The sequence below is a fragment of the Populus nigra genome, chromosome 8, assembly GCF_951802175.1.
Source record: "Populus nigra chromosome 8, ddPopNigr1.1, whole genome shotgun sequence".
In the NCBI taxonomy this organism is placed as follows: domain Eukaryota; kingdom Viridiplantae; phylum Streptophyta; class Magnoliopsida; order Malpighiales; family Salicaceae; genus Populus; species Populus nigra.
The window spans coordinates 11,860,069-11,884,833 of record NC_084859.1 but is presented as its reverse complement, the minus strand read 5'-3'; the positions used below and the strand labels follow the sequence as shown (position 1 = coordinate 11,884,833).

The 24,765-nt window shown below is 35.1% G+C and overlaps 3 protein-coding genes across 4 annotated transcripts; 1 reads left to right on the top strand and 2 right to left on the bottom strand.

Annotated features, from left to right (window-relative positions):
• Positions 1 to 1,486: 1,486 nt before the first annotated feature.
• Positions 1,487 to 9,094, bottom strand: LOC133702126 (AT-hook motif nuclear-localized protein 13-like). The gene is made up of 5 exons (XM_062126351.1): positions 8,346 to 9,094; positions 8,214 to 8,269; positions 6,052 to 6,183; positions 2,378 to 2,539; positions 1,487 to 2,204 (listed from the first exon to the last, which is right to left on the bottom strand). Exons 1-5 carry the CDS (start codon positions 8,851 to 8,853, stop codon positions 1,932 to 1,934), a joined length of 1,131 nt encoding a protein of 376 aa, XP_061982335.1. The 5' UTR covers positions 8,854 to 9,094; the 3' UTR covers positions 1,487 to 1,931.
• A 3,613-nt stretch (positions 9,095 to 12,707) lies between these two features.
• Positions 12,708 to 19,663, bottom strand: LOC133701165 (AP-2 complex subunit mu). Its single transcript, XM_062124992.1, has 12 exons — positions 19,328 to 19,663; positions 18,079 to 18,256; positions 17,587 to 17,677; positions 17,245 to 17,339; positions 16,986 to 17,075; positions 16,861 to 16,909; positions 16,607 to 16,745; positions 15,738 to 15,854; positions 15,042 to 15,132; positions 14,820 to 14,962; positions 13,270 to 13,429; positions 12,708 to 13,183 (listed from the first exon to the last, which is right to left on the bottom strand). The coding sequence occupies exons 1-12, from the start codon at positions 19,408 to 19,410 to the stop codon at positions 13,103 to 13,105; spliced, it is 1,317 nt and encodes a 438-aa protein (XP_061980976.1). The 5' UTR covers positions 19,411 to 19,663; the 3' UTR covers positions 12,708 to 13,102.
• A 675-nt stretch (positions 19,664 to 20,338) lies between these two features.
• LOC133701166 (uncharacterized) lies at positions 20,339 to 23,999 on the top strand. Of its 2 annotated transcripts, XM_062124994.1 has the most exons (3): positions 20,993 to 21,623; positions 21,737 to 21,794; positions 23,429 to 23,999. In XM_062124994.1, exons 1-3 carry the CDS (start codon positions 21,505 to 21,507, stop codon positions 23,663 to 23,665), a joined length of 414 nt encoding a protein of 137 aa, XP_061980978.1. In that variant the 5' UTR covers positions 20,993 to 21,504; the 3' UTR covers positions 23,666 to 23,999. The 2 variants fall into 2 exon arrangements, with proteins under 2 accessions (XP_061980977.1, XP_061980978.1); XM_062124993.1 differs by lacking the exons at positions 20,993 to 21,623; positions 21,737 to 21,794 and adding an exon at positions 20,339 to 20,812.
• The last annotated feature ends 766 nt before the right edge of the window (positions 24,000 to 24,765 follow it).

Below are 24,765 nucleotides of genomic sequence, written 5' to 3'. Positions count from 1 at the left end.
CTTTAAAATTCAAATTTCTTCCACGAGATAGGCATAAAAAACACTCTAAAACAATTATCCAAATTCAACTAACATAATATCCATGAGTACTTGTTTAGCTTATAGGAACACCCAATATTTATAAACCCATATCTAGTTAAAAATTTACGAGCATGGATAAGTATTGCATATTGATCGTTAATACCATTTCAAAGGTCCTTCTAGATTTATTTATTTATTTATTTATTTTAAGGATACAAAATGTCAAACATTATGTTATGGGTTTACCAATAGCTTACATATTGTGTATATGTAGATCAACTCTGTATTTATAATGAGAAGGCTCGTCGTATTAATATCTACTAAACAAATAAACCTATCCAATTTAAGTGTCGCGTCCCACTATTGACTTTCTCCATTTTGAGACTCTCATTGCTCTCGTCAAATCATTATACATTTACTATCATATACTAAAATTAATAAGACAAGTGATGGAGTTTGGGCCAGAAAAAAAGAAGGCCAGGCCCGAGTGTGTGTTGGACCTAACAAGGTCCACAGTTGTGTAAATAACTGATTACCTTAAGCATGCAAGGTAATGGAGCAAAGCAATTTTAGTCATCCATCTTTGAAGCAAGGAAGAAATGAAGAAGATGAGTGGTTACCATGTGGTTACTCCTAAAATTGTTACAAATTTGGGATTAAAAGTCTAGATTTGTAAGGACAATCCAGATTTTACATCTAGAATTTAGACACGGGATTATAATATTTTTCATTTACATCAAACTTAGCACTCGATATTCAAATTTAAAGTCCTCTTAGTTAAGGCAAACATAAAAAAACTTTAAAGCATATACCATAATTTATCTAATAAAAAAAATAGATATCCATACTTTATTATTTAGATTTTGGTATCTAAAAATATTTATTGGATAATTATTATTTATTATTAACATAAGATAAAGTAAAAATAATAAATAATCAAGATACATACACGTATATTATATTAAATGATGAAATTACAAATATTATACAAATATATAATATTAATGTTGGAGTATGTAACTATGTATATATTATATTAAATTTAAAAAATATAAATGTAGAACATTTATATTTTTATGTACACAGTACTAACATGAATTTTGGATAGGGTTAAAATTGAGTTCAAATTAAATTTACCAATATTTTCAAACTTAATTAATTATATATTTAGATCAATTTAGATTAACATCCACTAACTTCGGATTAGCATCCATTAACTTGAGGTTAAATTTTCATCCCAAACATGATGAACAATAACCGTAAGCATCTCACTCTCAAATAAAATCCACCTACGGATTTAAAGAATCAGCATTCCATTTTCTTCTGCCACCTCAAGGCGTACGTACCCATAAGCAGCAAATCACCACGCCAGACTTCAATTTAAAGTTTTCCCATCACCTTTTTATCAAGCAGAAACAGCAACAATAACATTTCACTTCATCCAGGGAGGAGGAAGAAGAAGAAGAAGAAGAATATCACTCTTATCACACTGGCATTAAAACCTCAAACCGAGCATGTAACGTTGACATTATTCCCGCCGATATTGTGCGCGCCGATGCGCACGTGTAAGCCAGCAGAAAGAGCATAGGCGGTAGAATCCCACTCAATCCATTTAAAGACATCTGTTATATTCATAACTTTTACAACTGAAGTAATACAGTAAAGTAACATAACTAGACAGCACGCTCAACTAAGACGTTCCTAAGGCAGCCATGGCTTGTTTAGATCAGATGACCGGGAAGGAATTAATTAAAACTAGTGAAGAAAAAAAATCTGAACTACACTAGAGAGGAGTTCATTCGTGCTTTGGATTCAATCACGGTGTTAAGATTAGTGTCGACTTCAATATACTATGGAAGGAGTGCCATGTCAATGGTCCAAAGCGCGGTAGTGTTGAGTGGGAAGCATTTTCACCGTGGATTTTGGTCAGCCCATAGTTGTTGGTACATCTGCATATTATGAATGGATTGATTGGGGTTGCCATAAATTCCAGGATTCCGATTAACAGGACTGCCACCATTCTCGTCAGAAGAATCGCTTGAGCCCCCTTGAGAGGGGGGGCTTGCTGTGGTTAATGGTGCGCTAAAATTCAACATCTGGGGTGGGGGTGTTGAGGAAGGTCCAGATTTTGAAGCACTTGAATTCGATTTCTTTCCATCTGCAATGAAGCTGCCCACGATTACCTAGCAAGAAACAAGGAATACATGTGAATTATAGATCAAACAAACGATATTTCTGTCAGGCTTTTGCATATCAAAGATCCCCTGATGCTCCAATACCATCATAGTATTATAGCAACAAATAAAAGACAAGTGACGGCAGCATGAATAAAGACAGCTTTTTGCAGCATGAATACCTGTACAGGAGAAGCTGCTGTTAGCATCCCAGCAACTCCCCCACCCAAAACTCGACCATCTGACCCTGCCAGCGATACACTCAAACCACCAGATCTGCTCCGACTGCCATTACTTTCAGAGAGCAAGAAGGAACCTGATAGAGAAATGATTTCGAATCGACCCTGAAAAGAAAATGGTGTAAAGGAACAGAAAAGCCAGCATTACCACATGAGGGAAACATTAAATCCTGAAAAGTAAGTAGAGGGGATGGACCTGCTGGTTAAAAGTTTAACACCCACCACCACCACCACCACCATCACATTCAGACAAAAATAAATCTTGAAAGAAGATGATTTTACTGAAGATAACAGGAAAAAGACCAATAGTGAGGAAGGTACTAAGCAGTCAATTAAATGTAAGACCTAAAAACTCTAAACCTGTTGACTTGGTAATAGCTTTAATTTTGACACGGCATATGGCGTGGATAAAGCTAGGGTTCTCAGATCTTAAGATTACAGACTTGAACTGCAAAGAAATTTAGGAAAAACTCTCTAGTGTTTTATTGAAAGTCTTAATAATAGTCTTTTTTCTCAAAATAAACCAGACATCCCTATTTATATTAGTTCTAAAACCTTTTATAGGAAATAATTTCTAATTAAAACTTATTTAATAGAATCCATCTAGCATTAAAATTTCTAAATAATAAAATATTAATTAAATTAAAGTCCTAAGCTAAATAGAAAAAAGAACTCAAATACAACAAGGTAAATCAAAACAATATAGCACAGTAACTTTTAAGCATTATTTGAAGGTCTTCTTGATCTCCGATCATCATGAAATTTAAACCCAATAGAAAACATGGCCTTTAGAGTCTTCTGTCAAAATTTCAACTTGATCCAATGGTTGAATTAAAATTTATGTTTGATTTACAAAACTGCATCTTAAACTCTTCTTAAAATCCTCAAAACCTACAAATCTTAACCATTAATGAAATAATGCAATAAACATTATTGTGCCAAGAATATGGAAGAAATCCCCCCCAGTTAAACCCCTCTACTTCCAAAAATATCATCATCGAGTTATCTATCAAGAATTGAACTTTTCCACTCCAAATGAACAAATATTTCAAATATAGTGTAGCCAACATATTCATGAAGTAGCATGTCCTTGACCAATGAACTTTAAAATTTAATTTATAAAGTGTGAATGCTAAAAAAAACTTCATAGTTAATATTATATTTTTTGTTCCTATGAAGTCCACCTGTAGTTCCTTCACACATTCTTTTTCTTCAAGTGTGACCTCATCATCATCTATGACTTCAAATACTTCAACCTTTGGATATAAAAAAACTTCAAGATAATCTTTGAAAAACTTTTAGGAGACTTTTCAGAACTTCCCATGTCCTTCATGTCCTTGTTTGCAATATCTTCATCCATGATTGAAAGATTATTGTTTACCATTGGCTTCTCCAACTTAAGGTCAAAAGACTGAAACTGCTTGTCAGCACCCTCTTTGATCACATTATCTTCAACATGATTAGATAACTTTGAAATTTTGCTTTCATCAAACTCCACATTTTTCTCTTTGCCTTTTGAGATGGTTGAATACAAGACAAATAATAATAATCTATTTGTTTATCTACCCAAAATAAAATCTCTTCATAATTATCTTATATAAGCTCCAAAATTAATGGTTGTCTCAAATCTTGCCACGATGAAATTAAAAGCATACCGATACGAGTTTTAAAGTGTAGAAATTCAAACCACTATTTTCTAGCATTATAATAAACTTTGTGTACAATAAGTCCTACTTTTTTATGAAAATAAGCCTTGTTGAAATAAAAGTAAGCTTCCAACTTTACCAACCACATAATAAATCTTTTCTTCGAAAATCTCCCATCATAGAATAGAATCTCATCAAATTCAAGAATAGATCTAGGGTTTGGCTTGCCTCGACATAAATCTTCAGGCAAGTTCCTCTTCTCTTCACAATCCTTGTTTGCGTTACCCATTAATAGAGCTAGATCTTCTATGATTTGCTTCAAACGATCAAACATTTGTTCCCGAGAGTATGGAAGTATTTTCCTCATTGTCAAATTTCTACCTAATTTCCATGAAGAATGCAATTATGTGGTTTAAATTCAATAGATATTGAAAGAAGCTCATCAATATTTTGTATATCAATTAGCAACTAAGCAAAGTTCATCTAACCTAAGAAATGACATTCCACATACACAACCACCAATACCAGGGATGTAACTTACTCAATGATTTGGATCAACATCATCTTTCTGCTTCTTGATTTCAAATGACAGCAAGCAGAATTCTAACTATCAGCTTAACAGCACTAAAGGTGCAAATAAGTACATATACATGTTGTAACTGCCTCAGCTTCCCTAGGCTAAATTTTGATTTATTTTGAGGTTGACTTTATCTGCTGTGAGCCACACTCTCCAAGCATTCCAAGAGGAGAATGATAAATCACCATCGAGTAAATGATATGCAATTCAATGTAGCATAAAAAGTGCACAATTAGTGCACTTCTAGAAAGTGCAGCATTAGCCTAATGCACATTTTTGGTATATATCCCTATCACAATCAACAGTAAGCTTAATACCAGTAGCATTTTGTGAGAAAAACTCAATTTAAGAGTCAAGTTACAGATTTTCCTAGTTCTCATTCTACTCCTTTATGCTAGTAAATGAGAAAATACTTTGTTCAACCAATATGTGGTAGGAATGGGACATATGCTCTCGAATCTACAGAAGCAATGTCAATCTTTGAAAATTTCTCGGGGAAGCTCAAGTTCAATAATATGGTCATCATCCACTACTGCTCTTGGCAAAAATGAACCTCAGGAGGGTGACCTAGGAAAGGCAATAACCTTGACATATTTCACAAAATGACCCATGCCAAAGCAGAACATTTACACAAGTTCCTTGCATACACTATTTTTTGTGCGGAAAGAATTTGTGTTACCCATAAAACAAGAAGCCCACCATTCATAGCCCAAGTGCAACAATCCCATTCTTGGAAGATTTCTTGGGGAAGCTCAATTTCAATAAAATGTCATCCACTACTGCTCTTGGCAAAAGTGGACCCAGAAAAGGCGACCTAGAAATGGCCATAACCTTGACATATTTCACAAAATGACCATGCCAAGATATGAAGCAGAACATTTACACAAGTTCAATACACACACTGTTTTGCAAGAGAGTTTTGTTTATATATTTCCAATAAATCAAGAACACTACTATTTATAGTCCAAGTTCAACTTCACTAAGACCATACTTATTAAATATTTTGCAAATAAATTAGCAAATGAGGAGCCCCGGAAAACTTCAACCAATAGACTGACCAGACCTTGGTTTCCAGCTTCACAGCATGCTATATATTTAGGAAAAACACCCCCAATAGCCACACACAATGCATCTTATTTGCTCTTACCAAGCTAAAATGCAGGTCCAGAATGAATGATGTGTGTTGATGTGCAAGGCTGACAAGGGCATCTAAAATATAAATTCACAGAACATCACACATCTGGTTCTAATAAGGAATGAAGATCCTACGGGCATTTGAGATTAAATTATAGCAATGGAAAAGGGTACTTGAAGGCCATTGTACCTGAATTATCTATAATGCAAGAAACAAAAGCTTCCCAAGATTAATGGTGATTTATAGACATCACAAGTACCTCATATGTCACGGAACCACCAGACATTGCTGGTTGGCGAAGTGTAACATTGCAGATGGCACCATTTGCAGAGAGAATACAAACTGTCCGTGGCCCTTGCTGTGAAAAAGCCATAATCTTTGATGCTATGTCCTGTAAAATGAAGGGTATATTGTTAGAAGACTTCACATGCTTTCATAGTTCCTATTTAAAGAGAGATAACAGAACTTCATAGCCACCTCTCCACCACCATATCCTCACCTTTAATTTCAGAAAATTGAAAGGTAGAGAAAACAACTATTCATTGAGATCTATGGAGCATATCTACAATTGGGAAAAAAAAAATAATGTGGTGCTAATTTAAACAATATTTCGTTAAGCATCAGGAAGTGTGAATGCAAATCATCAAATTGCACTAAGATGCACTTATTTTCAGAAAATGACTCAGAAGGACAGTGCTAATTTGAGGAATGGAAATAATGAAATTTGAGCGACTCCCATGTGGAATAAATCAATGTCAGTGCTTTATCCGGCTTGCAAGTAATTTGGAGTATGCTGTCAGAAGCTCTCCCTTCAGCAGAAGCAATTAAGTGCAAATACTTTGAGTGTGATGTGATGTGATGCTTTTAGAGAAAGAGCAATAAAACAACCTTATCTTCTGATTAATAATTTCAAACAAAAGTCTTGAACCCTTCCCCAAACTAAAATGTTTTGTTCATGACCCATAAAATAAAATACTTTATCTTCCCCTTTTTTCAAAAAAAAAACAGGAATCAACTAAAATTCTTTCTTTGATACAGCAAGAGAGAAGAAATCCTTGCAAAACATCATATCAGAGAATAAATGCTTTTGACTTTTGTAAATCCAGTAAAAACTCCAGATCTGAAGCATGGCATCACTGCTCCAATATTTTTCCTTTTCTGCCTCCATCCCATTCTATATAAACCTTCACACATTAAAAGACAGAAACTTTATTTTGCATGACATATATTTTAATGGTAAAGCAAATAATTCCCCTCCTCCAGTAAATTACAAGAGACTTAACCAGTAGAAGACTCTTTGGCACAATTACATCTGAGTTCCAAACTGCTTGGAGCAGGCTGCATGTTCTACCTCCTTGATCATTTGTTATGGGCTACGTGGTTTGCAAGCTATCACTCGACAGATTGTCACTTAAGCCAAATAAATGTTTCGTTTCTCTCTGCTCCCCATCTCTTCCAATACTTCAGTTTGAATTTGAACACTAAACATTAGATATAACAAAACAAGCTTAATGACATTAACTTTTCATCGAAAATTGTCAGCTCCACATTACAATGGTTGTAGTCATTTCTTACTCGGTCCTTTCTGGTATATATACAATCTATGCTAAAAACTGCTTCTAATTTGCGCTCATGATACGAGCATGCTACTTCTTCCTCATCCAACACATTGCCACAAAGCATGGCCAGTTTAATAGCAATTGTACAAAACTTATGATCATCGTTATTTATCAAACATTAAGCTTTGCCAACAATCTCTCAAAATCATTACAAAAAAGCATTGAAAGTTACCACATAATTTGATCACACACAGATATTCCAAATTGTTGAATTTGCAAACTTGCTGAAATGCAGCACAACCACGTATGTTACATGCAAGTACCAACCCAAGAGTCTAGGCTACCCCTAATTTGTTTTGGCAACATGAACTTGTTTCATTAAAAAAATGCAACCTTAGATTTATTATTGAAATGGACATACCTTGAAAAACAGGGTAAAGTTCAAAGGCTTAGGCATCCAAGTAATAAATAATTAAGAAAATGTATCAACTTCAAAATGAGCTAAAATCAAATATTGAAAAATAAGTCTCTCGTCACACTATAAACATATACGAATAACCAACAACCATCCCAAGGAAAGACCTCTCACTTTCCCAAGAACTTCAACTATTTGGGTCTTTTGGGTATTGCCTTGTGCATCTAAAAGATTGGTGAAAGAAACACTGCTGAAATCAAAATGAAAACTTCATTTGCAAAAAATTAAATATTAATATTCTACTATCTCCGATATATCATCTAACTAATCAACAAAAATACTCAAAAAGACTATATTATTCGCACTTCCAGCATTTTTAATCTAACAAACAAAATAAAAATGCATTACATACAAAGCACAAACTTCAAAAACTGCACAAATACATACCTCTCCAGCTTTCACCGTGATCACATGTGGTGTAAACCCTACGCCTCCAACCCCACCTGTCCAGAAAAATGCATTCATCAAAACACAAGAATACATTTCAAGAAAAAATTTAACAAATTTGCAAACAATTACCCAAGGCATCAAGCTGCTTCTTCCCAGAACCTGGCGGCCTTCCTCTGTTCTTTTTAGAAGGATGTTCAGATGCCGCATCATGCGTGACACCGCCGCCACCCGAATCCGCATGCCCAGCCGAAATTCCTGAAGGGACGGGGGTGGGTGACAAACCCAAGGCAATGTTACCGTCGGGTGTGTACTTCCTGGGCCTCCCCCGTTTCTTCTTGGCGGGCTCTATACTAAACCTCATCCCTGAAGAAGAAGTGGGCGACGATCCATCAAAAGCACCTTCAGGCTTGGATTGCAGCCGATTTCCTGACATCGTATTGAAGGGGAAACCACCGCCAAGAGCAGCATTTTGAGGAGAGATATTGGGGTTGTTGATCAGGTGAGAAGTGGTTGAGGGGTAGGAGGAGGTGGGGACCAGAATCATGCTTGGCTGTGATTGTAATTGCGGTGGCGGTGCATGCGGTGACTGTAGCTGCTGTGGTTGTGGTGATGGCTGTGGCGGTTCTCTCGAGTCCATCTGTTTTCGTTTCCCTTAAAAAAAAAGAAAAAAAAAAAGGTAATCTCTTTCTTTTAGGGGAGTGGGAAAATGTGAAGAGAAAATTGGGAAAAGGGAGAAAGAGAGGTGTGGTGTGGTGTAGTTGGAGAATGGAACCTAACACTTCGTTCACATTTAGGGGAAGTTCGAAGTGTACAGATGGAAACGAAAAACTTAAGCGACGCTGAAAAGTAGGGTTTTGGATTTTAGGGCTTTAAAAGGTGCTCTCTCTCTCTCTCCTCCCACTTTATGCCCCAATGTTTTCCAATTTTTAATTGCAAATAAAATAAGTACATACCAAGGATAGTGAGGGCTTAAATTAACGCCCAAATACTTTTATAAGTGGCTTTTCAAAACGTTTTAAAGGTTTGATTTTTATTTTATTTTATTTTCTTGGTGTATTTGTATAGTTTTATATGACTATGTCAATTTAATTCTTAGAATACACTAATTTTGATTTGAATGACTTGTTTAAAATTTAATTGTGAAATTTAATCTTAATAAATAAAAATTAATCCAAATATGCACTTATATTACTATATAGAAGTAAAAGACATTTATGACAATTGGTAACATCAAACCATGACCATTATTACTTGGATATAAATCTTGTAGGTGTATGATTATGAATATCCAACTTTTACCTCCAACTAGGTTACAAATTGCATAATTTCATGTTTTTATTTTTCTAATCATAGCAAGAAAAATGAATTATTTATAATATTTATGCATGATATTCATGACACCCTATATAACTAAAATTCTTAAAACAAATTGATCTAAAATGTCATTTAAATATGGTTTCAGAAAGCAAAATTTAACTAGAATAATATGAAAATTGATAGCATATAAATTTTCATTGTATAAGAAAATCACATTTACCATATTCGGGCTCAACCTAAATGACGTGGTGGCCACCTCATACCATGCATGGTCACCCGTTTATGGCCATCAATCATGCAACTCCATTTGAGCAAAGGCCTAATTAGCCAAAGTTTCTTCTTTTTATTTTTATGTTATTCTCTCACACATTCTTTATTGTACATCTTTTGTTTCTCTCTTTTTTTTCGCTATATAGATTGTCCATTACACACAAATGAATATTTTTCTAGTCTCTAAGGAGTCAGAACATAGCATCGTTCATCGTCTATACACACAATATTTTTTTTATTCCCTGACATATTCTCTACAAGTATACACTTTTATATAAGGTTGACATCAACTTTTATAGCCAATAATTAACAGTACAAGTATGCATCACGTTCCATGAAAATCAAGAACCTTCTTTCTTGACCAATTATTATTTCTAATCAATATGTCACTAACATTCACCAACCACTTCACTAATGATGTGCCAAATATTATATTCATTGGTGGGCACCAATATTTTCACTAATTAATTTTCATGCAATTCTTGAGATGAACTGATGTGACTAAGGTTTATAAATGTGATATCCCACATCGGAAGCGAACGTCCAGAGCTAGAGCCTTATTAGTGATGCTGGTTACTAACATGATGTACGTGTTTTGGGGCGTCAAGCTTAGAAGTGGGCTCGCGTCACCATGAACAAAACCGTGAGGGCGGTAAGGCCCAAAGCGGACAATATACAACATGTTGGGGCGGGCTGTTACAATAAATATTTTTAGACACCAAATAAACACAAAAGTCATAATTTTCTCGCACTCAACAATTTCATTATTCGATGATTCCTGCTAACATTTTCTCTCAATTCTCTCATATACCTACTCACTTAAGCATTAAAAACCCTTCATTCTATGAGAAATTTGTTTTTTTAAGTAAATTTTCAAGTCAAGTCCAACAACTAGTAAGCTTAACCACAAGGCTCATTTTATGCTTGCATGTCTTGGCTTAGGATCACAACCCATGGATTTTCACATTGCTTTATATTTTTTTCTTTTTCATTCTTTTTTCTTTGGTTATTGATTTTTTAAAAATTTTATCCTTTTAATGTTATGTTGATTAGGATTTAAGGTTAATAATTTATTTTGATTTACTTTTTATATATTTAGCGAGATCTTGAAAAATTAACTTGACTTTCAGTTGGTGCACAGTTTCACTAGAACAAACTTAATTTTATAGCTTGTAAGAGATTGAAAATGAGAGAATCAATTTTTTTATATATAAAAAATGTTGAACCTTTTGTTTATAGAAATAAAGTGGTGTCAACTTTTGTTATCTTTCTCTCTTTTTTTCCCCCTTCAAATAATCAAATTCTTTTTTCTTTTCAAATTGATTTTTCATTGTTGTATTTATTGGGATTTGAGGTAGATGATTTGTTTTAATCTAATTTTATGGAGTTATCTCAATCTAAATAAAAAAATTGCATTATTAGTTTGGTACTCAATATCATGAAAAAATAATAATATTATTTTGTTATTTGAGGAAAAATAAAAATAAAAAGAACAAAATTGAAACAGAAAAAGAATGGGAAGTCTTTTAAAAGAATTGTGTTAATGCCTTTGTGCCTTGGGTTTTTATTAAATTTTCTTTCTGGTCCTTTTAGTTTTGAAATTAAAAGATTTAGTCCAAAACTTTATTTTGATTTATGGAGTTCATGACTCAAATCACGGATTTAGTAGGTTAATTTTGGTTAATTATAAATTGAGTTTCATAATTTATTTTGTTTTACTTTCTATGAGATTATTATGGTCTCAAACAAACATATCGATATTGAATTAATACTAAATTTTACGAGCATCTATTTTTTATCATATAATTAAATAAAATTAGTTTTTTAAAAAATTATTAAATTCAGAGGAGTCCATATCTTGAGTTGTTGGTTTGATGTATTACCTTAAATTAATTCAGAATTAAATTTTTTAATTTGTTTCGATTTTTTTTTATAAAGTTATTACAATCTTAAATAAACTTTCTAATTTTGAGTTGATATTTGATTTTACAAGCAATTATTTTTATTATCATATAATTAAATAAAAAATAATTATATTTTTAAACTTCTTCCTAAAAATCCTCCTCGTGCCGCTCAACAAATTTGACGAACATTCAGTTTGGTATTGTCTCATTTCTTAATCCTATCTCCAGTAACGAACCATAGATTATTATACTTGTCTGCCAATACTCCTGCAAAACTATGTTCTAAATAATTAAAAAATATATTTGTGGTCCAACTACTACTTTCTTAAATACATAATCCATTCCTCTTTCCATAGTTCAAATACTTCCGCGTCACTTTTGTCTCATTCGTTAATTGGTTGGAATGGAACTTTTCCAAGTTCTAACCAAATGCATGGCTATCACCACAACTTCAAGAATAATAATTCTTTTTTTCCTTGGAAACTGTACTTCTTCTTCTATATTCATAATCTCTTGCATCTATAAAATCTCTACCTAGATGATGGTTCTGTGCAATCTTCAGTTTTTTGGGCCTTTGAAAAATTCTACCAGTTGAGCTTTGTTTTTCAAGCTCCTCCCCACTTCAATGATTCTCTCTCTTCTTCAAACACTTGCTCTATTATCTTTAGATAGATCATTTTGCAAACTTGTATCATACCCAGTAGATATTTAACGTCCGTTATGTAGTCCCATTGCTATGAACGGGATCTAAACCAGCTTAACGCCGAGGTTCCGTTCTTGTAATTTCCATGGGGCTGTAGGCAAGGCAAATCCATCTTCCAAAACCACTAGATTCTCAAGAGCAAAAGGAGCTTATCCTTAAGATGGCATGGGCATTGGCAGACAATCGTGCCACCCTATCTGAACGACGTAGCTCGTTTCACAGAGGCACCGCAGGTAAGGTGGAAGCTATAAACCATGTGTTCTTGCACTCGCTTTGATGGAAGAACTCGGAACAAAATAGCCAACACCACTCGATAGAGAACTTGAAATTACCACAATCTGGGGTCACTAATGATTACATCAAATTACAAACAGAAACTTTGGCAATAGTGCAACAAACAGTTGAGCGTGATTGGAAAAACTGTCTTTCAGTTCTGCCAAAAGGACGAGCCTTTACAGTACAACCACTAAGCACTCCAAATAATAATATATTGACAACAAAAAAATGAATCAAGAGGCCGAGAAACCCAGTAGCTGCATTTCGGAAGGAAAGGGAGGCTCTAATCATTGTTGCCAACAAGGTTAATGAAGAAGCAATGGTTTCATTTCAACCTGGCTAGAATAACTAGCAAATGATTCAATCTCCCCGCAATGTCCTCTGCATACAAGTCTCAGAACAGCATTCAATCGCTTCTAGCACCTAATCTCATACGAGCCTGCTTTGGTAATATAACGAACCCATTCAACTGTGTTGTACCCACTTTTCTCCCATACCTGCATAAAATCATTCATGGTCATAGCTGCTTCTTTACACAAAAAAGGTAAAAAGGTATCCGTAACTTTTAACTTCAGATCTATACCTTCAGAAAACGAACGCGTAAACCAGATGCTGTAAACATCGGAACCTGGAACTCCATCTGAATCGGAGGCCTCGTCCAAGACTTCTTTTCTGCCATGGTAGAAATCAGCTCGACTTCTGCGCTCATGGTTGGCTCGGTTTGTCCAGGAAATTTTCTTATCCTAAACAGATCAAAAAACATGCCATTGAGCAATAGCATTTGGAGTGCAATATAAAGATAACAAGACATTTACAATATGACATAATTATACAATAAAGCCAACAAGCACAAATTAGTAAATGCAATAGAGTCTGAGTTGATCAATCAAGACATGCCCAAAGTAGCATGACATCATAGAATGATTTTCCTTTTCAGGCAAAAAGCATGACAGCAGGACATCTTGTAAACCATCTATACCATGGGAAATCAAATCTGGGCTCAATAACAATATCCACCAAAACGTTATATTAATTACAAAAAATAATTGACGAAGCCATTAATTAAAGTTTTTCCATCTTTTGGAATACACATCAAAACTTCCAAGTTAGTATTGACAAAACCTTTATGAAGTAGAAAAAATGGCAGTGTCACTGGATAGCAAATGCTTCCTTGCTGCAATTCAGATCTGATTACTTTGCAATAAAATCTTCTTTTTAACCAACAAAAAAAGGAGATTCCAAATAATTTATCACATTAGTTATAGATGGCAGTTAAAACCCCAAATATAAGCCAACTTTTAGAATTTGGAAAACAAAAAATTTAACAGAAATTTTAACTGCTTGTAAGTTATGTAGTATTTATAGTTGAATAATAGTTTTGCTCAATTTCTCACATACAGTGACTAGTTAAGATTACATGTGTTCACACTTGTGCCATCTTTCCAAATGATAATTATAGAACCTCAACAGGCTTTCCATGCAAGCATTGCTGGTTATAGTCCTGATGTGCGGTGTAAGAGACATTGACTAAATGTTGAATGTTCATTAAAAAATAATTAATGAAGGCTGCGATCAGTATCTATTTTCATTTTCAAGTAAATGTAAACCTTCATGTTAATTAACACTGCAGGCATTACAGGCACACAGACTGTCATTTCAGTATAATCCTCAGAAAGGCATCGGACGAATCTATCTGTACTGCCTGAGCTCAATAGCCTTGAACAAATTAAACAATCTGAATCTTCCAATGATTTGTATCCAAGTCAGATTTCACTAGAAGTTAATTTGTATACAAATATTCATAAAAGGTCATCCAACCTCAAGAATGGCCTCTGCCAGTTGGCATTATTTTCTGTGTAATTGAACTTCAGAGGCTATGAAAGAATCGGTGGTATTATAATTATTGAACTTGAAGAAATAAACTAAACCAGTATGAAGGATCATTATTGGATCAGAAAGTCACCATAAACTAAGGCCATTTCCATGCACCTTCACATTTGAAATAAATATAAGACTAACACGTGATATTGAAAGGGATGCATACAACAATGCAGTTCTTATATTTAGAAAATCTATCTACGGAACCCAAAAAACAAATAAAATTTACACATTTAACAAGCTAAACAAACTTACTTCCAAACTATGCAATCAATTGCAGCATTGTACTTTGCTCGACCAGATGTAACTTGGAAACTGGTTTTAGCAGTTTGTTTTGGAACAGGAATTTTGATGACAACCCCAAGTGCAAACATTTTTGCACCAAAGACACTCTTAACCTGAAGATTAGTCTACATAAGATAACTGGACAACTGCAAACATCCACATAGAGCATGATAACTGAACCAAAAAACAAACCTTGACATTCACTTCCATGCGTGTTCGACCAAGTTCCTTGATTGTTGGCAATACCCGAAATGGAAGATTAACCCCTTCAGTGATACGATACCTGTGAAAAATAAAACACTGAGCAAATAAATACATCAAACCTTAAAAGATCATCAAACAATGACACAATTAAATCAGCACCAGCCACTTTAATTTTTGAAGAAATTAATTGCACTTCTTATGGTATAAAAAAAATGCTGACAGGCCTTCAGTAGCAAGCCTCAAATAATTGAAGAATTTATCCAAAGTGCATGATCGTTAATGAGGGGAAGAGAAGTTCAAGCTAGTCTAGATTTGATGGATTAAAATAGAACAGTCTATGGAAATAAAGGGTCCAGATAGGCTGTCGAGAAGCAAAAAATCAAAACACAATCAACTGTCAAGCATACAAGGTAGTAAACTCACCATGGTTAATGCAATTAAAATCCTTTGAAAAGTATGCGATACACCAGACTATTATCAGACCAAAAGTGAACAAAATAATATCTAATTTTTATTTTTATCCTTTTTATGGACAAACTACCAATTCATTTGGAAGACTCTGACGGGCACCCCGGCAGGTATATATTTTTATCGTCAAATTCCAAAATTCACATGGAAAACTTGAGAATTCAAACATAAACTTCAGGCATATAACAAATCACGAGAGAGATTTCTTCAACTTACTTCATCAATTCAAATTCACCATCTGGAGGGACAAAACTTACAGTCTTCTCTGAGTTAAACCTCGTCAAATTTACACATTGATGGAAAGTAACATCATCAAGCTCAATTGTTTTGCCACTGCATAACAGCATATTCAAAGACCAAGTTATTGAAACAAACATAAAGATAGCAACTTGCAGCCTAAAACCAACAAGGCACAATTTATTTGTGTGTTTAAATAGAATTGATTTCTAAGAAACGCTAAATGAATAGATCAATTTTTAGACAAAAGTTGATGTAAAAAACAAAAAGAAATCACAAAACCAAGCAGCAAAAATAGCTGAGGCTATTCCATCCCAGCAATGAATTATAAGCAGAAGAGGAAATGAAATACTGTTGCAATTCATAATTGATTAGTTTCAAGACCCAGCAAGCAAAAACCTTTCCAATACTGTGATGACGATGATGAAAGAGAGAGAGAGAGAGATCAGCATAAAGATGATTTCACAAAGAAAACTGCTTAGTATTTATTCATCCCAGGTTAGATATATGCATATGTTATGACTGCATTAGGGTGAGTAAACCAGCAGAGGCAAAGCCTTCTATTATGGGTTTTTTTTCAAATGGATTGCAGAATCAAGCTGAGGCCAAAGTTCAGTTAGAGAAGAAAAATCACATCCGAGGAAAGCACTTCTCAGCCTAACCAGTCAGAAAAGATGGAAAAAAGGAAAATGAAAAAGAAAATAGAATGATGCATTATGCTTAAAAAAAAAGGAAGGTCATAATGAAATACAAGAATAACAAAAGGAAAAGGATGAAATTGTCAAGCAAAATACTTTTTTGACAGTAGGGAGGGAAGGGATGATATTTATGTTCCATTAAAAAACTACCTTTTAGCAGGACGAGATTTCAGTTGTGACTCTTTCTCAAGACCAATTTTATCATTTAAACCCAACTTCAAATCAGGCATTCCAGAGAGGAAGCACTTCATAAGAACCTTCCCAGTTACATCACAGCGCAGGACATTACCTATAATCACCAAGTTGTTTATGATCAACCGAGTCAGTGATTCTATTATATCCAAAAGAACAGATATAGAAAAGTTACAAGAGAAATTTTTTATAAAAAAAAATTCATAACCCACCTTTTGAAGACATAAGAAGGTTAACACTCTCCACAATATCCAAAAAAACCTGTACGCAAATAATGTGAAAATCCAGCACAATGGCCAAATTCCAGTGAAGTGAGAAGCAGGAAAAATTGAATCACCTCATTCTTTTTATAAACAAGGCCTTCTCTGCGCCAACCGACAGCACCCGTAACTTGTAAAGTTGCATTGGGGACAGGTTTATCTGTAGGCTATTTTTATTTTTCCCATTGGTGAAAACACAAGAAGAGAAAAGGTCAATGGCTATTTAACACAACATTTCTATTGAAGAGCCAATCCTGGCAAATAAAAAAGCTATAGCAAATCAAGGTTCCATGTCATAGTTCTTCTGAACAGCATCTATTAAAACAAACAACTAACCTTGGACGAAAACGGTGAGCGGACTCCTTCTTGTGTGATGTAAAGCTTTAAAATCTCAGGAGAAAGATTTTGTGGGTAACCAAAGTCCATGATCTCTGCAATTTCAATGTAAATACCAATCAATTACTAATCTGCATAATATTACAGTTCTGAAATGCAAATTTGATCTAATTTTTCATTTTCTGGATAATGACAAGCAAAATCACCCCACAACACAAACAGTAGTAAAGTGGATTTCATAAAATTTCCAAAAAAAAGGTGTGTGTGTGTGTGTGGGGGGGGGGGGGGGGGGGTGGTTAAAAGCAAGCAATCCTAAGAGTCTAGTAGCTTTCAATTGCTTACCATCTAGCAGCTCATAAATCAGAACAAAATTATTTCTGATGGCATCTTCATCAAAAGCCCCACCAAAGTATGATTTGAACAATGCAACAGCCTGCATACAGCACGGAAAATAGCAGTATCAGCTGCAGAAGAAAAAATTTACTTTCGGTTTCCTACAAATAAAATATCCAACAGATATGCTTTTTGATCATTGGGTTTGTGATGGCTAAGGACTTCATTTGGCACTGAAAGTACAATAAAATTTGGTGTGTGTACTAGCAAGAATCATAACAGAACAATGCAATCATGCTAGTAAAAGAATCATACTACAAACAGAAAAATAATTAGATAATGATGGATGCTCATCGTTTCGTAGGCAGCACCCTTTTGTTTTTTTCAAATCCATTAACGCCAGAAGGCAATTTCCAGGTGCCTTCTGTAAGACCATCTAGGCCAATCCTTATACGTATTTAAAGCTAAACCTGAAAAAAAAAGTAAAAAGAAGTTGACTACCTCAACAACAAACTTGAATGCACAAGCTACATTAGCATTGCTGCTGACAACAATCACAATGTAGACATTGCTAATTCTCATGTAAAAGAAAGAGCAACCTCCAATCTGCCGCACTGGACATGTTCCCAGTTCTTTCGTTTGCATTATATGTGTCCGGAAGGCATCCACCATATTTCCACTGAAAAAATTTGTAAATTTAGTACCAATTGAAGATTACAAACTGCAAAGCCGCCACAATTATTGCATCTCAAACACAAACAAGAGGATCAGAACAGAAAATGCAAAAAATGGGGAAATGGGAAGAATGGGCTAAAATAAATCATAAAAAATGGAGGCATTGCTAAAAAAGCATATCGATTCCATAATAAGTTTTTCACAAATCAAGGGGGAATGATACAACATTGATAGAGAAGTTATAGCAGGAGGCATTGCTTCTCAATAAAAAAAGCACATGGATTCCATAGTAGGTTTTTCACGAATCAAGGGGGGAATGATATAGCATTGATAAAGAAGCTACAGCGTCCAGTGTTCATCTGCCAACACCGTGTGTGGCTCCACTCATGCAGTTCCTCACCTTCCCGTGAAAAGGAAAAGATTTCAAGAGCCCATGCTTAACAAGCATTACCTGCTGCAATGCTTTAATTACAAAACAGGTGTGGCCTGTACCATACACGGAACACCGCATTCTGTCTTCTTTGCAAAAGTAAAGGAGGAATATTGTTCACTCTCAATATTCCTCGGAGGGAAAGGGGTAGATTTGTGAAATTAAATCCTTGAGCTAGCTAGAGATTTGAGGTTTAATTCTTCTTCAAGACAACAAAAAATGAGAATGGCCATGCCTCATTGAATATGTCAAAAGCAAAGTAGCAGGGTGAAGTTGCGAGCTGCATGAACCATTTCACTCACGTTTGCCAAGTTTTAGACTGTCAGCAGGACTTCTTTTATGGAATTGAAATACTATTTCGAAGAAATTGATGTGTGCAAGTATCGTGTGTCCTCGTGACGATTATTCCTTCCTTTATGGTAAAAAAATCATTCCAGTATCCAACAACATTATTAACTCGTTGTTCGAGTGAATTTATTTTCGAAATCTAGTAGAGTTAATCTAAGATAAAATAAAGATGATTTTACTTGCTTCACATTTAACAGAGCCAAACATTCAATTCCACAAAAAAAAATTCACACAACAAGTTTAGGTTCCTAAAAATTCATAAAGCAACATATATAAAAGGGAAAATTAAGAGATTACCCGACATCGTCACGATAGAGGCGATTGATGAGGACATCGCCGCGAAGATTCAAGAAGTAGACGGCGGAAGCAGCCACCGGCATCTCTGATCCAGTGGATCGCGCTTAAAATATTACTCAAACAACCACTATTCTCCGGTAAAAGAAGGCGGTGGAGGTTGGAAATGCAGATCTAAGGAGTCTTGAGGCTGATGGACGGTGTCGATTAGGTAATCGGTGATGTGGAAAATTTTGAGATTTTTTTAAAGAAAGAATGAGGTTTTGCTTTGTTTCATTTCATTTGTTTTGAGATGTTGAAGAGATGGTTTTGTTTGAAGTCAAAGAGCAATTAACTCGTTGGTCTTCCTTTGTTTCGCACGCGCCTTCTTACTTTTCTTTTTATTTTTGGGAAAACATAAAATATATCCCCAAATTATTAAGTAGTGACAATTTTGCATCCAAACTATTTTTTATATTGATTTTATCCTTAAATTATTTTAATTTCTTGATTATAACTTATATCTGAATCACTTAACTAAAACCATTAATTTTATATCTCACTACCACCACCATTTTATCACCATTATTTTACTTTTTTATTTTTTTAATTATTATCATCGTCTCACAATCAACACTATCATTATTTTTTTTCCATAATCATTAAAAAATATTTTTTAAAACTAAACATTAAAAAATATATTACATATAAAATAATTAGGTAATTTGCATGAAAAAAATTTCATGCAAAATAAAAGAAATAAAAGAAATGGACAAAAATCTCAATAATAAAAAAAACATAACAAGACAAAACGAACACTTTAATTAAAAGAGTTTGTTTGGTATTAAGATAATAATTATTTTTTAAAATATATTTTGTTTATAAATATATTAAAATAATATTTTTTTTATTTTTAAAATTTATTTTTAATATTAATATATTAAAATAATAATAAAAATTAAAACAATTAACTTTTTTCAAAAATATTTGTTTTTAAAAATTAAACGTTATCGAAATCCTTCATTTCCAGACCAACAACAAAACAAAAGCAAAACAGATTTGCAAGCAAACAGATCATTTCTCTCCCTGTCATCTCTTCTGCGACAATTAAGTCTCTAATCTAAACCTCACTTTCACCCCACCCCCCCTCTCTCTAAATCCCAACTCTCTCCCTCTCCATAAAATCCACAAACAATCCCATCTTCTCCTTGTCTAGTTCTCGATTAAGTTCGACTCGTAGTTGGGGATGCGATGCGATTCTTTAAGAGGTTAGCGGGTTTTCTTGGATTTGCTAAAGATGATGGAGGCCACGAAGTGAAAGACCAACAAGAACAAGAAGAAGACGAAGAAGATCATCATCAACACCCCAACCAGGCCCCTTTTCGCTCCAATTTCCAAGAAACTGGGCTTCCCCGTAAAGGTTTTAGCGTTCCTCTCCAAGTCGCCGTCGAACGCCCCCAGCTTGGACCCGTAATCGTCTCCTGCAACTCCGGCGACGGCGGCGTTCAGGTCTGTTCTTTCTTTAGACTTCACATTTTTGTTTGCTTTGTTAGTTTTCGATTTTAGTGATTGTTTGGGGTTTTGAAATGACAAGTGTTGGGTTGTTTTGGTATTGTTGAATTGTCATTAAACAATGTAGCTGCGGAAGATATATGATTGCTGGTGTTTACTAAGGAGTAAGTTTCGATATCAATTTGCTGTGTTTCAGTTAGATTATTGTCAATCCCAATAAAGGTCAGTAGGATCTTTGTTTCTTTCCTTCGAAAAGAGGGAATGGATGATGAGAATCTGACTCTTCTTTTCCTTGGTTAACGTGTTCAGAATGATTGAAGATGGAGTTTGGACCTTTTACATTTGGAGTTTTGTTGAGGTTCTCATAATGCAGCTCCAAATTTTTGAGTTTGATTGTAAAGTTTTTAACATATGATTGTTATTTCTAGCTTTCTTCCACGAGGAATCTTGCATTATAAATGCAGTTATAAATGGAAAGCAATGTTCATCCTCCAAATTTTATTGATGCACCGTAGTAGTCTTATTTGCAAGTTAAAATGCCAATCTTGTAACCTAATGAGTTGGTTCGCCCTTACCTCCATTAACCTATTGAGTTTTTGTAGTGTCTCATAAAATAACTTCTGCAACCTTTTTTCTTATCAGAGTTATGGAATGTGGCCTGTTGTTTTCTATTAGTTTTCTGCATTCTAATGATTTCTTGTGTCATGACATGCTGTCACGTTGGCAACATTTTACTGTGCCTGCCTCACATTGGTGTTAATCTTTGTGAATGTCTGCAACATATGATGCTACTGCAGAGTGTTTTCTGGTGAGATGACCCTATAGCAGTAACTTCAAATCACCATTAATGTGCGGTGAAGCTCAACTTTGAACCTTCTGACTGGCATTTTGATTGGCCTTTTGCTTTGGTTTGGTGTGTAGTTCTTGTGCCGCTGAAGTTATTAGTTATTTCATGGTCGCCTCTGTAAATTTTTCTAAGGTAGGGTGTCTGCTATTTTCAAATGATTTGACAAAAAAATGTGAACATTAGTTCATTGTGTTTATTGCTCTTAGATTATTTTGCCTTTAGATCATTTAAAATAATCTTTAGGCTCATTGGACATTAGCAAATTTTTTGGTCTCAAATATCAGCTGGTAATAATCAAGTAGGAGTAAGATCTATAAGTTTTAAGGAGCAATGTTGAGTGATAACCCATTGTCTTGAATGTTGCAATGTGTGATACCCACAAAAAATAAACGAGCCACTGTATTTATGCAATTGACGGAGGTGGGTTTTCGGAGGTATGGATACAAAGTAATGGAATGCATTAACCTTTGCTGATACTATGTTTAACTAAGAGGCATCTATTTGAAGAAACAAGAGAAAGAGTGTACTGCAATAGCATAGGCATCACAATACAATGCTTGAGAGGGGCAGAATATGCTTTCCATTTTGTGAATTAGTTGACAAATGGAGAGATAACCGTTCTATTACCCCTAGCCATTTCTGCACATTTACAAAGAGGTAGCTGGATTTTAACTAAAATTTAGAAGAGTACTTTAGGTGTCTGCATGGTAATTTCGAGATGTTTTCCCCTTGAGGAGTTTGCTCTGGGTCTCCTTCTTAGCTATCTTTTTTACATGGACAGCAGCCAAAAATCATACTCTTTCAAGTTCATATTCTATGAATGAGAGAAGGATGAAGTGTATTCCATTTTCTGCAGCACTGTCTAGTTGTTAGTTGCTTATGGTCTTTTGGTTCTTTCTTTATTTCATGTACAATGACTACATCCAAATGGGTACCAGAGATAATGGCATGTTTGAGATGTATTGGTTGCTGTTGGAAGCACAAATTCTTGAGAGAGATTATAATTATGAAGCATGCATATTAGGTGATTTTGAGGTAAAATACTTGGCAGCTTCAATTTCCTTTGGCAAGCAGAGGATGGGCCACCTGGCTGTATAGACCAAAAGGGCATGAGGAAACATTACTTCTTCTTTAATCAACTTGACAATGAATAAGGGTTATACTCTGCTGGTTTGTTTTAGGTAAATTACAGGAGGCAGAGATAATAGCATCTGTAGAAGTAGGTAGGTTGGAGAAGCCCGAACTAGGAGGTCCTGTGTGTACATGGGGAAGGATAGAAATAGTTGAACTTTTGTAGGTGCTGATAAACCTAGCTAGTTAAATTGGGCTTTTCATGTTTGTGACCTCATAAAAATCAACATTTCCTCCATATGCAATGTCGCTGTTTCTTGAGCATAGTAATCTTTACACTTTGATCTTTCTCTTCATTCATTCCTTTGGATAAATTTTTTGTTCGTGAAAATTTAAATTCACGAAATGTATATATGGGATGCTTCACACATGTGATCAATTGAATCGCAGAATTACACTAGTTATTCATGGATTTAATTGGTAGGCTCCTTGAAATCTTGAGCAGCAATGGTAAAACAGAGCAAAGTTAGCAAGTCAATTTATCCTGCTTAATTTTATTTTATGTATTTTGTCTTGTAGTTCCAAGCTCCAAATGTTATGAAGACAGTATACAGTTGATCCGTGTCTTAGCTGACATTTTTATTGATCTGATATCTTAAAGTATGTTGATGGTCTGTTTATCTTTTCCTATTTAGGGTCTGAGATGGTATGCAAAACGCCTCAGAATAGATGAAGATGGAGACGTGGCAGATGAGTTCTTTGACGAGGTTTTACCAGATACATCTTCCAGTGTTGATGAACAACACAAGCCTCTGCCGAGGTTTGAAGTGAAGTACAGTACCCGGCCAGCTAAAATCAAGATGCAGATGATGTCACATGATGGAAAAATTCAACAGCGTGTGGAACATCAAGGGAGACTGCAGTGGGTATAATGGTCTTCATGTTCAGGGCTCAGGGGTGGCTGGGTTTCATCTGTAAGGTCTATAGGGTAGGTTTGCTGCTGGGTTATTCTTTTAGAATAGATTCACGCTTTGTTTTTGTGGTGTGAAGACCCTAGACCCAACTGTATTGTTGTTTATGTTACAAGGCTTTGTCCAACTGGTATGCGATAAGATTTTAATTTAGACCATCTAATCAGATAAATGTCACAGATGCTCTAGAAAACTGACTCTGTTGGAGTTGAATGCATGCTCCAATTGATCCATGTTGTTCCCTGTACTTGCTCGTATATATATTTTCTCATCCTTCCCTTTGAAGAGGCCTTCATATCCGGTCTTCTTGCACACCTGGTTTGATTGTTCACATTTTCTTATTCTCGGATTTGCTATATTTTGTTTGTTTGCACACAAAGTTAAATACAGGAAAGATCCAATGACTTGCATGCCGTGCAGTTGACTGTTTTCATGTATCTGTCCATCAACTATTTCCGTATATCCTTGCAGGAAATGAGTTATATGGGCAAACCAAACGAAAATTTTCTTACTGAAACCAGACCAGCTCGACTCTCGAAACACCTGCTTCATACTTGTATGTCCGATGACTTGCAGCGTGGTAAAGAGGGATGCTTGATCGAATCTATTTTTCCATTCATAACAGAGAGTTTCCAACAGAAGACTGAAACTCGAGACAGACAAGTCTACACTCTACACTCGTACATACACCCATGGAGTCCCACCTTCCAACACACTGCATGATTAATTGTCTAAACATAGTTCTGTCCAGAAGGGTGCCCTCCTAGGGGGTATGTAGGAACTGTGCTTCCAGGCACGGTACCTGCAGTCCCAACTGGTTGGTTTGCACGGGTTCCAACCATGGGCCGAGTTCCCACCACTGGCTGAGTGCCCACCGCAGGACGTTGGTGGTGGCGGTGGTTGGGACTCAATTTCTCAGCTGCATGCTTGGTGATGCAACCCCATCTTTGCCTGTGCTTCCTTTACTTTTCCACGCTCCTTGGCCAGCTCTTTCTCTTCTTCTGTCCTGGCTATCGCCTACTGTGCCTGCAAGTTTTCACCAAGTAAGCTTTACAAAACAA